Below are 13,294 nucleotides of genomic sequence, written 5' to 3'. Positions count from 1 at the left end.
ACAAAGCCATGTGTGTTTAGACATGCTGGCTGGGGAATGCTGGGAGTTGCAGATCTCTTTTCTCTTTTTTGGCCCAAGCATGCACAGCGCTGTGCTTTCAACATGTGCAGAAGTAGCTCTCGCTATGAGCCTTCTATCTAATTGATGCAGGATGGGGGACGGGGTTCGATCAGCAAGGGCTTCAGAGGCCCAGGCTCTCTGCACAACCCCAGAGGGCTGCACCTGGTCCCCAGGCCTAAGATTTCCAACTCCTAGTAGGGATTTGTTCCATGTTACATTTTGAGGCATACGAGGCTGCAAGCCAACTCCAGGGTATGTACAGTATGTTAACATTTTCAGCACTCTTTTGTTGATGGAATGTGGGCAACTGCTCCACTCCATGTCACTTGAATCCCCCCACCCCTGCCAACATTCCTCTTGAATCAGGACTGGGCAACTGCATCCCACTGGATACTCTGGCTTACAGTGCCCATCCTCCCTTGCCTTCAGCTATATGGGGTGTGTGTGCGGGGGGGGGGGGGGGGAACAGCAGAGACTGCACTGGATGCACACAGCTTCTACGTTCAGAGGCTTGTGTGCATCAAGCGTGGAGGACTTGGATTGTGCCCGTAGTTATTTACTTGCTCTGCATATGTATGTTCGGAAAGGCGCACTGAGGAGAAACAGTGACCTGGTTTGCACATCATAACTATGGGTTAAATAACCCAAATTAAACCCAAAGTTTAATCCAAGAATTACCCCATGGTTTGTTTTTGAGTAAAATTTTTGTATGATCCTGCTATATTCTGGAAGGCAACTTGCGGCTTAAACAACCTATGAACTGCCATTGCATGAAATCTGGTTCTATGTGAAAGTTACAGAGAGCTGGACAATTAGTTCTTGCAGAATCAGAGCAAGAGCAGTTGCAGTTTCCCACAGTGGCCAACCTGATGCCTCTGGGAAATCTCCAGCAGGATATGTTGTGAGCCGCCCCGAGGCTTCGGCGAATGGGGTGGCATAGAAATGTTTTAAATAAATAAAAATAATAAATAAATATGAGTGCAGCAACATATACAAGGGATGCTCCGGATTGGTGTGACCCAGTCATCTGGTCAATGAATTTTAAAACTGATAGGAACTTTCAAATGCAGCTTACAAGGTAAGAGAATTTGGGGTTTAGTTTTAGAGAAAAGGTTTTAAGAAGTCCTACTAGGTATAACCAGACTCCTGGGCATGCAGACAGTAAGTAATTTGGACCCCACCCAGAATCACAACTTATTAAGACAAGGGGAGAAGATCCTCTGTCAGCTGATTCCTACAGCATGTGTCAAATAAATTAACTAGCTCAGTAAGTCTAACATTTGGTCTATTTGTTCAATGGCAGATTTTGAATCTTCTTCATCAAACATCTGCTACACAGCTGCAATTTTTAAACAAACATTTATGCTGGCATAAAAATCTGTAACATATGAACAAGCATATACAATTTTAGCTTACACTTGGGACAATTTTAAGTACTACATTTGGCATGCTTTTTTCTTTTCTCTCTTCTTTAAAAAATGGGGTCAAACAAATCAGTAGCATAAAATTGTCTTCCAAGAAGACAATTGAATCCAACATTACCATTACCAATTACCAGTCTCAGGGCAGTTATTCCTAATTTCTTACAGTTGTGGATAATTAATATCAATACATAATCCTTGAAATAGAAACTTCCTTCCATTAGATTTTGTTCTCCCAATTATTTAACCTACTTCACTGTATAATTATGATTTTGACAATTGCTAGCCGAATTACTGGTAGGAATCAAGCAGTTTTCACTCATCAAAGGCACATTATCTGAGCATAATAAACAAGATTACAATTCAGCACACATTCTATAAACACTTGAGTACTACTGAAATCAGTGCGGGAACATAATCCATGACTCTAGACAAGATTTCAGTAAATATATTGTTCCAAACCTGTCAATTTCCAATTACTTAGTGCACAGTCTTTTACTATAAAATTTCAACAAAGCAAAACCATAAAGGGGTAAAGAAAAACATATGCAATAAAATAACTTAAAAATAGTTTGCATTCTCTTTGGGTTGGATCCCTATGTAGTCACACTTAACAGCAGACACACTGACATTAATGCAAATTGGATTAGTCATGACTTAATTCTCATTGTTTCCATTGGGTTTACTCTTGAGGATGACTGAGTACAGATTCAGCCCTTAATTTCTGGGTGTCTGAAAGCCTATTCAGAATGACACTTGTGTCAAGGTCACTTGAACATCAGCCAAAGACCAATTGCAAGGTCGAGATTGCCGTAGATTGTGCCATACTTCATTTTAATTAAATTGCCAACATGTAAGAACCGGCCCTCAAACTCTCCTTACATGAGTATGGATACTATCAAAATCTCCATGGCTTGGGTCAAGTGATTTTCTGCAGTAGATTAGGCTTACGCTGAAAATCTCAGATATAGGGCCAGCATGTATTCCACTTTACAGAGCGAAGTCCTCTTACTGAAGATACTCTTATTATTATTATTACATCCTCTACTGAAAGGCTTTCCAGTTCCAGTCTGATTTAACGATTAAGAACCATTGTGCGAAGGGAAAGCAGAGAAGAGCCTGAAGCTGTCCGTTGGGCATTAGCACCTGGGCAGCACACCAAGTGGGTCTCATAGCTCAGCTGGTCCCAGCCTTCTCCACTGTATTGTATTTCTATTCTATTTGAAATGCAGGGTTTATACATTTATGCAAATCTGGGCCCTATTTCATCTTCATTTCTGGTGATTCATTTCTTCTCTTTTAGTGATATTGTCTGTGAGCAGTCACCAACTTTAACATTAGTCACTGTGCTAACTTCAGGTGCAGGCTTATGAATCCAATAGAAAAAGAGCAGTCTGGAGCGCAAAGTTTGTTTCTTGAGCTGGAACAGAAAGTAAACCACATTTCTGAACCGAGAAATCACCTGCCTTGTTAGCTTGTTTAGCACCCAATCAGTTGGTACAGAAAGTGGTTACTTCTCAGTTGCTGTTTGAGGCAGCCAAGACATGAGAGTCAAACTGTATCACTGGAAAGCATTTCAGAAATTTTATTACCCTACTAATGAGTTCGGGTACAACTGACACATGAATGCAAGTCTGCAAAATGTCTCCATGGCAGGCTTGCCCAGGCCTTGCATCCCAGGAAACACCCAGGGTTCTGTCATGTGCTAGACAGTCCTGTCACCAGACCGAAGGGTGGCGGGAGGGAAGGAGTTAGAGGGGCTTTCTGGGAATACTTTCCTGTACGTGTGTTGACAGAAGGGCATCGTGTCTTCAGGGAAAACCCCTTGAAACTGTCCCCATGAGCACATTCTGAGCTGGCTGAAGCCATATTGAGGCAGTTCTTTGGAATTCCTATTAAACAGTCTGGCACACACAGTGAATAATCTGCTCACAATCCTGGAGCATGTGTGATGTTTGAAATCGTTTCAAGGGCAGCTGCTTTCTTCCCTGACTTTGTCCACATACAAGAACCTCATGACCTTTTTGTCCCCTTTCCACAAGGAAGACCCCTGTAGGAACCCCCAGATACACAGACAGTGGCATGCCCTTACCTTTGGTGGTTTAAATGGATAATCAGATGAAAATGTGATATCCAGGAAAAAGACGCCACCTTCGTATACAGAACCTGGGGGACCAAGGATAGTAGATCTCCATTCATAAATGTTATCACCTTTAGGCCCAGCGCTATTGAGATAAGAGAGAGGGAGAGGGGAGACAGAAAGTGAACCAGAGGCTTGAGAACATTTGCATTCATTACTCATCTCTTTGGTTGTTGTGAGTGGCATCTGTTGCTGATATATATGGCTTGCTGCTTTTGTATATACTTGTTAGGAACGCAGAAACTGCATATCAACGGTGCTTCTGTCAATGTTTGCTGCACAAGACCCATCTTTGTCTTTTGTTAATATTTAGCTGTGTAGCCTTTTGTCTGTCGCTCTTTCCGGAGCAGAGCGTGGGGCAGACCCGAAAGTGGGGGTGGGGATAAAACACAAGGGCTGCAATCCAAGGCAGAGTTAAGCATGCTTAAGGCTGCTCATCCCCCCTCGCGCTCTGTATCCCGGCCTTCCTTTAAGCAGCTCATGGAAGCGTGTGTGGGATTATCCGAATTTATCTTCACAAGCCCGTGCAATAGGTTAGCCTAACGGAGTGGGACCTGCCTAAGGTGGGCAGCAACCTCCAACGAGCAGTGGGGGATGCGGTCCAAGTCTCCTCCATGTCACTCCAGTGCTCCACGGCTGAACCCTGATGGCCAGAGCCCTCGGACCGAGCCCTACTGAACACAGTGCAGCTTCTATCCAAGCAGAGCTGCCCAAAGCGTGTTGCAGCACGATGCCTAGAGAGAGAGTAATGGGGGGGCAGTGGAGACAACGCTTTCAGATGCTTGTGAAGCAAACAGCCAAACCCCTGTGAATGGCTCTGGACTGCAAAATTAATGTACTAAGGTCACAAATGGAGCCATTTCCCCACAAAAACATTTATTTCTGGATACTACACTGCCCCTGTGGCGCGGCTAACAATCAATTCCAAGGGGTTTTCTAGATTCCTAACATGCTTCCTGAAAGCCCCCAGCATTGTTCACTTGCTTCCTGAAAAACCTTCCTGACCTTCAGAACGAAGATGTGAAAGAATCGTGTTCTGATACCGCCATTCGGCAGAATATCACATTATCAGACAGTGCAAGCCCCGAGATGATTTATGGGATTTCAAACATATAGATCCACAGGCTATTTAAGTATATAGTTGGTCATTTTGATAAATCTGAACTGTTGTTCAAGGATACCTCCGATGCTTATTTTAAGGATGAATTTTCACCATATTGCAACAAAACAGCAGGGATGATACCACTGTAAAACTAAACCCAGATTCCCTTGAAAGGCCTATTTTGACAGAAAGATGGCTCCTTTATAAAGGACTGTAAAGATACCAAAAAAGCAATAAATATTCTTTTAGGTTAACACTGTAAGAACATCTATATTTCTATACCTTCAAGAGGGCAGAAAGTCATTTTTCTTTCCTTTTACATTTCTATTCAAAAAGAATATGTTATTCCACCTGCATTCCATCTTTTTTTAATTAAGGCATTTAGAAGGATTTTACATGAAATGTTAAAATCACAATGTTATATGGAAAAGACAGTCCTACAGCTCCCTCCTGTTGAGATTTTTTAATTGCTGTTGTTAAAACTTGAATTCCATAAAATAATAACCGCAATTATCATAAGTTTCTCACTTTCTGGAGGAATTTAGGAAAACTACGCTGACTGTGATGGAGACAGTATGATCTGAAATGGCAACCCCAAGAGGAACAGTAGTACTTCCCAGGGTGGGGCAAGACGCACATGCTCCACCTGAAGCCACAGTTTCTTGGCTTTGCTGGCCACCCTCTCCTCTTAGCCTCTCTCAGTGAGGAAAGGATGAGAGTCTTCCAAAGCACACCGCTCTAAACTTACAGGCCAGGTACACCTTCCCCTGGGTCTCTTTGTGGACTGTAGCAGTATTAAGGTGACAAACCGAACAGATCGTCAATGGGGGTGGGGGTCTTCTTTAATCTGTGTTCCATTCACAACAGGCATGTTGCAAGAATTAAGGGCTGAGAAGAAACAACAGGCCACAAGGACTGAGTAATTCATGGGGACCTCAATTCTCCTATCCACATTTGCCAAAAAAGTAGGAATTATTATTTTTAAAAGAAATAATACAAGAAGCTGGGGCAAAGTAGAAAATGTTGAATGCCCAAGTGGAGGGTACTGGGTTTCCTAATTAACTCTTGACATCCATTAAGCACATATCACTTAATTAGCATTAGGCTAGAAAGTCAAATTCTCTGGAACAATTCAATTTTGGCACAGGTTTCCTTAATGGCTATTTTATAGCTTAATGCAGAGGTTAGCACTCCTATATCATCTGTCAGCTACCCTTCTTTCACACACCTCTAATAGCTGGATACAATTCAATCAGTTTAATGAAACAGTTGAATTGACTTAGCAACATATTTCAGCCAAATTAATCAGTCACAATTAAGGTTACAGCCTCTAGCCGTGTGCCAAACTACCTGGTAATCACTCAGAGAGTCAGAACAAGGGCATCTATCAATTAAATGGTCAAACATCTAAGAGCAATAATTCCTAAGTTACTATTTACAATCATCTGCTGCATTCCCATTAGTGCCACTTGAAATGGTGAGGGTTGCTCATAGAAGGGGGCAAGTCCACCGTAAAATTTCAGATGCACTGACCCTGTCAATGTAGAAGGTATTTTGCAGAAACCTGCTATGCCTGCCTCCTAGCAGACCTCAGGCTGGAACCATTCATCTCCCTCCCGGCCACCCCTGCATTGTTAACTTTGTAGCAGCGGAATCAGGTGGAACTGAGCCCCACAATGGGATGGCCCCTCATGCCTTAAACCAGGGGTTCTCAAACTACGGCCCGTGGGCTGGATCTGGCCCGCCATAGCTCACCACACATGCGCTTGGTTAGGTGTTGGCTTGCTCGCAAGGAGATAGTTTTGGACTCATTGGGAGAAAATGATTTCTGTGCATGCATGCCCCTGCCTTTCTGTGCACACATGCGCCCCCCCCCACTGTACCGCCTTGGTGGCCCACGCCCATTGCTGGCACCTTTCAACTGGCCCCTATTCAAAAAGTTTGAGTACCCCTGCCTTAAACAGAAATGTTTCTTGTTTTGTTTTCAAGCTGTGCTCCTGAGAACCCTCCCTCCCTCCCTCCCTCCATTCATTGTCTATCCTGCCCATTAGCCAGGATGATTCTCTGGGAAGGCTACAAAATATATAATACAATAGCAACAACATATACAGTAATATTAAATTGGGCATCCATACTACAACAATAAAATAACAACAATAAAAACTACAGAAAAACCACACCACAAAAACACACAATAACCTCATTTAAACCAAAGGCAAAGGCACAGTAACACTAAAATACCATAAATACCATAAAATCTCTTTAAATTACCCAATATTTTAAATAGCTAAAGTAAATAAATAGGTGTTTGTCTAGTGCCGAAAGGAGTAAGAAAAGGCACTGGGTGAACCTCTTTGGGAAGCTGGTTCCAAAGTGAGGATTCCACTACAGAAAAGGCTCTTCGGAGTGGGCCCTCTGAGAAGGACTTCAGAGGATGTTCTTAACGTCTGGGTAGGCATGTATGTGAAGAGGGTTCCTTTAGATAACCTGACTCCAAGTTTCTGGACTGTTTTCAAAGGCAGCCTCAAGTAGAGAGTGTTACAATAATCCAGATGAGAGGTTACCAGAGCATGAATTACTGTAGCTAGGTTCTGCCTGTCCAGAAAGAGTCATAATTGGTAAATCAGCTTAAGCTGATAAAAAGTGCTCCAGGCTGCCAAATCCATCTGAAATTCCAACAATAATTCAGGGTCCAGGAGCATCCCTACACTACAAACATTGTCCTTTGGGAGGAGTCCAACCCCATCCAGCACTGGTGTAACATCAGCCACCTGGACAGAAGATCCCCCCACCAACAGTACCTCCACCTTATCTGGATCAAGTTTCAGTTTATTGGCCCTCATCCAATCTATTATCAAGCCAGACCTCAATTCAAAACAGCTACTGCCTCACCTGGGAGGGATGAAAAGGTACATCTCAGTCCATACCTCTGGAGAACCTGTCCCAGAGGTTTCATGTAGAGGTTTCATGGCATAAATGCCATGGTGCGGGCAATAATCATCCAGCACCATCTTCTGGAGTTGGCTGGACAAGTACAAGTGGAACCAATGCAGAGCAGTGCCTCCAACTCTCAGCTCAACCAGCCTATCCGGGATACGATGGTTGATCATATGGGAAGCTGCTGAGAGGTCCAGAAGAACCAACAGGGATGTACTCCTCTGTCTCTCTCCTGGCAAAGGTCATCCTGCAGGGCGACCAAGGCAGTCTCTGTTACAAACCAAGGCCTGAAGCCCAACTGAAATAGATGAAGATGGTCTCTTACATCCAAGAATGCCTGGAGTTGTTCAGCCACCACCGGCTCAAAACCTTGCCCAAAAAGGGGTTGCTGGCCACCGGCCTACAGTTGTTAACATCTTCTGGGTACAAATGGGACTTTTTCAGGAGTGGTCTGATTACAGCCTCTTTTAATGAGGCTGGAACCACTCCTCTCAGCAAGGCATTCACAGCCTCCCAGACCCAGATGCCTAACCCTTTTGAGTAATATGCCAAGATGGGCAAGGGTCGCGCATACAGATGGCAGGTTGAACTAAACCAAGCACTTTGTTCACATCCTCAGGCCTTAACAACCAAAACTCATCTAACAAACTAGGACAGGATGGTGCTCCGGATGTGGAGTCCAATTCGTGATGAATCCGAGAAACTTTGCCCTCAAAGTGCCGTGCAAATTCACCATCTCTTTCCCTGGCCCAGTTTGTAAATCATTTGGAATAGCTCCACTGGGTGGCACTGAGAGGACACAATGCTAGCAAAAAAGAGTGACCTCTTTGCTGCCCCCACCATCACGGAAGAGGCTTGGAAAAGAGCTCTGCGTCGTGTCCTTCAGAATGGAGGACAAGCTTCCTTGGGATGACCTATCCTCCTCTGCAATACCCTGCCGTAGGCCACTGTTAGCCATGTTCTAGGGGACATTCTCAGCTTACACTGAGCAACAGAGAGGTCTAGTGAGTGCTTTGTGTGCACTGACGAGGGTATCCCAGAAACCTCTGTAGTGGGGACATGGCAGACTAGCTGACGCAGAAAGGGCTCCTCAAGATATAATATGATTGTGATTATTATGCTGTGTTCAGGGCCCACCTTTTTCCTGTTGCATGAAGCCTCACAACAACTGAAAACTCAGGTCATCATCTAACCACCAAACCACACAACAATGAAAAACCACTATCTTTGAAAGCCCCGTGATTCTAGAACACAGCAGTCCTTTTGTACACACCTATCAGGATAGACCACTGACCTGTCTAACCCTAACCCAGTGATGGAGAACCTTTTAGAGACTGAGTACCCAAACTGCAACCCAAAACCCACTTATTTATTGCAACGTGCCAACACTGCAATAAAACCTGAAAACTGAGGTTTTAGTTTAGAAAAAAACAACTCACAGCCAGTCCAAGCAAATATATATATATCCTCGGCAGCGCACTGACCGGCCATGTGAAAGCTTGGATGAGTCATGGCTAAAGAGTCGTGGCTTGTGATGTCATTGCCTGGTGCCGCTACTCCTTTCCGAGCATGTGCATGGCCCCTAAGTGCGCTGTTATCCGATGCTCGGCTGCTGGGGCGATGCTGCGGCGACTTGGCTTGAATGCTGACAGAAAAGGCTCTGTGTGCCCGCTGTGGCATGCATGCCATAGGTTCATGACCACTGCTCTAACCCTACCCTGGTGCACTCCCCTGACCCTAATATAGGGCTAAAGTTCCATTGAAAAGAGGGCGATTTTGAAAAGGCCTTCCTTGAGGAGCTTTTCCCTGCACAGCTCATCATTTCTGCCCATTCTAAACACATTCCAGTCATCCAAATCATGCCAGGACACCTTGTTTTTCTAACCCTAACCCAGTGATGGTGAACCTTTTAGAAACCAAGTGCCCAAACCACCACTACAAACCCACTTATTTATCACAAAGTGCCAACATTGCAAAAAACCCTGGAAACTGAGGTTTTAGTTTAGAAAAAACAACTCACAGTCAGTCCAAGCAAATATATATATATATATCCTTAGCAGGGCACTGACCAGACATGCGAAAGCGTGTGTGCTGTTATCCAATGCTTGGCTGCTGGGCGATACACGTGTGCCTTAGGTTCGCCACCACTGCTCTATGGTATCTACTCAGACTGGGTTGCAAGCAGAGGACTTTCACCATCACATGAAAGTACTGAGCTTGGGATCTCCTCAGGGATGGGTTAGGAACCCAGTATGGTTGTAATGAACTGATGGATTCGCAAGAATCAGCCTCCCAGATTCTGGTTTGTTCACCCTGTGCAGCACTGACTCATGGTGCAGCAGACCGAGCCAGCTCAGACTTCTACCACTAAGATGGGAAGGGATTTGCTCAGTTTGAACTGCTGATTTGCTCATTTTTTAACTGCTAATGACAAGCACCCTAAAATTATGCAATCTGTGGACAGTTTTTTTCTATGGTGTTTAAGGATATGCACATGGTAGGCATGTCATGAGTGGAGCTGGCTGGAGCTGAGGGTCAGATTGGATGGCCCGGGAGGCCCCTTCTGACTCACTCTGTTTCTATGTTTCTAATCGGTGCAGAATCAAGCAATTTGTGCAATTTGTGATTCCCACAAATTGGTTGATTCTGCAGAAATTGGGTTAGAGCTACACGGTTTCCAGGATGTTATTTATGTAAATTAGTGGTATTTAAAAAAAATTGCACAAAGCATGTTCCATTTGTGAAACTGAAGTCTGTTGAACCTACCCCTACCCTGGCACTGGAAGTGAACAAATGAACTGGGTTTCTGTTTTGGTAGTTAGGTTTGTGTGTATAAAGCATGTGGTCACCCAGAGATCTATGGGCCTTCCCAGGGATTCTCTTTTCTTGTATTCCCTCACCTTGCTATTTTTGCCCTCCTCTTTTGTGGGAGGCCCAAAGTGACTCACAAACTCATAGAAATGCTTCCTAACTTAAAACAATCTAACCGTGACATATTTTTATCCTACAAAACAATTTATCTTGTAAAAGCTGACTGGCATGGGAAGGTAGAGATATCACATCAGTCCAGCACAAAGAGTAGGATGAATAGGAGGCAGAGTTTCTGCAGATAATCACTTTTATTCTAAAGAGGCCAAATGCATTTTGAGGTGTGAAGCTTTACCTCAGCGGTATTTGGTTGCCACTTTCTCTCTGCTTAGAAGCAAGTAAGCCTAAATTCTTGTTTAGAATCTTGAGAATGTAGACTTTGAAACAAGTTTAAAGACGTAACTATAAACATGGCCTTTATGTTTCTCTCTCTCTCTCTCTTCAGTCCAGTAAGACCAAGGATCATAAATTTCCGTGTTCAAATTTTGGAAACTTGTATGCTTGGACCCACGTTGCTCATCACCTATGAAAATATTCCATGAGTGGAATTCTGCTAGGAATGCTCCTGCCAAAAGAAGTGGGTGTGTGTTAAGGGGGGGGGGCACTCTGCAAATCTCCCCTCCCCTTTCAGCTGTCAGTCATTTCCCTCTGCACCCTCAGGGAGTCCCTCAAACCATTCAGTCAAAACCAAAAATATCATGTCCTTTTGGAGAGGAAGAAGAAATTCGCGATCAATGTGGTTGTCAGAAATGAGGTTTTGTAAAGCTGTACCTGGAAGGGCAAAGCCTTTCCGGCTGCAAAAGGCAGGAACCAACGGGGACAAGGCCAACTGATTTAGGAGTGGTGCTCCCATGTATTGGCACTGCTGCAGAAAAGGCCAGCTCCATCATGGCCACCCACGGTACCTCAAAGGGCAGACAAATGAAACAACCCCCAGCTTATTCCTGCAGAGATCAGACAAATCCATATTGTACCTCACTCGGATGCCCTGCCTTTCCTCCAAAAAGCTCAAGAGCTACATTTCCCCGTGTTATCCTCCCAACATCACAACATGCCTGTGAAGCCTGTCGAGAGTGTGTTGTATACATGTGTGACTCAGGCACATGGTTATTCAGTGAGCTTTATGGCTAACTGCTTAATGCCTTTAAAATCCCATGACGTGTGGCAGCCATTCCAGCCACTTGTGGCAACAGAATTGTTACGTGCTGTAGACCAAGGGTCTTCTCCAGCATCGATGCTTTCCCCAAGCATCAATCGCAACATTTTTGTCTTGTTTTAGTGAACATCTTGCCTTACAAAAAGTTCTGCAGGACTCAAAAACTTGTTCATTACTTTAACAATGATATAAAAGTAGCACAAAACTGCTGCTTTTTGAGATTCTTTTCCAGTGGACAAGTATTGCCACCTCAGTGTTTGTCTCTAGTGGCATCAAACCACGTCAGTTAATGGGAAAATACTGTAAATAGGCTGTGATGCAAGGCATGGGTAGAGGATAAGATGGTTTGCGTCTGTTTATAAAATAATGAGAATAGGGAAGTAGAGAAGCATTTAGTGGTTCCCTCAGTGACATACGGCCTTCTTGCTGAAGACTGCACTATCTGTTACAGTCTGGGAAAGTAGGGAGAAGATTGGACAGCTAGGAGTAAATGGATATATAATTTGATGTTGAATTTTTATGTATCCAAGGCAGAACCATCCAACCCAAGATGCTTATCCTGGGGGAATATGAAATAGCCTAAGCTTATAAACCACCCAGAGCCAGACAGGTTACTTTGCAAGAGCCCTATTAAGTATTTGTCAGCTGTATTTCTCCTTTCATAATTAGACTTAAAGCCCATTTTATTATCACATAATAGCTGGATTAAGACAGCAAAAGTGCAGGGAGGAGGGAAGGAAGGACAGGAGGGAGGCAGATAGAGAGACAAAAAGCACAGCTAAGCCTGCAACCTGACATGAAGTTCAAGACTGTAAGAGGAATCATTATGATGAGAACATGCCTAGAACCACAACATGGTAATGACTGGCACAAATGTGAACCTCCCAAGATAAGAGTGAACTGCTATCTAAGTCCTGTCTCACAGGGCAGCTTCAAATGCTGAGATTGAAAAGACCTCAAAGCCACTCACGGATTGTTACGTATAACAATGATACACACATCTTTCACCACAGGTCAGCACAAAGGTAATGTTCTTCCTTTCTTTGTCACAGTTAAAAGACTGAGAGAGCAATACAGGAATGTCTAAGAGATACCCATTAAGCAATGGTATAGAGCAAACCTCCATGAACACCTCCATGATGCCACCTTTTCAACTTCTTTCAAATCTTTCCTCAAAACCTACCTTTTCTGTTTAAACCTTTGGCACAAATTGTCTTCTTACCCTATCAGACTATTCCAAAGTTTCCTTTCCATAACTCAGGTCATGCACTTGAAATTATCCTTATCCCTGACTCCATGTCTCTTGGTTGTTGATTTAGAGATAAGTGGGACCTTCAACAAAATGCTGAAGTGTGGAATGCTTTTATTCAGGCTTCTATATAGCCAGCCAGCAAGGGACTAGCACGCTCTCTCTCTCTCTGTCTCTCTCTCTTACACACACCAGTATCATCATCCTCAGAGGGTGTGCCTGACCCATGAGGTCTAACATGAGGAATCCATCACGATAGCCACTTGTTTCAGGCTGATGTTATCACTGGACCTTAGCCCAACCACAGTTTCAACTGTGTGTTACGCTATTAAGCAAGAATTCTTGGAGTAATCTATGCGAG

General features: G+C 43.9%; 1 protein-coding gene across 2 annotated transcripts in view; it reads right to left on the bottom strand.

The window, feature by feature from the left end:
- UBE2E3 (ubiquitin conjugating enzyme E2 E3) overlaps nt 1-13,294 on the bottom strand; it is a 107,649-nt gene that overhangs the window by 7,475 nt on the left and 86,880 nt on the right. For both annotated transcript variants that reach the window (XM_044427049.1, XM_044427048.1), the window contains exon 4: nt 3,574-3,706. In XM_044427049.1, coding sequence (XP_044282984.1) covers nt 3,574-3,706 — 133 coding nt within the window. The remainder of the gene's footprint in view (nt 1-3,573; nt 3,707-13,294) is intronic.

This window comes from Varanus komodoensis, unplaced genomic scaffold (assembly GCF_004798865.1).
Source record: "Varanus komodoensis strain SLA01 unplaced genomic scaffold, ASM479886v1 scaffold18_1, whole genome shotgun sequence".
NCBI lineage: Eukaryota > Metazoa > Chordata > Lepidosauria > Squamata > Varanidae > Varanus > Varanus komodoensis.
Note: the sequence above shows the minus strand (reverse complement) of the source record. Positions and strands in the feature narration are given on the sequence as shown.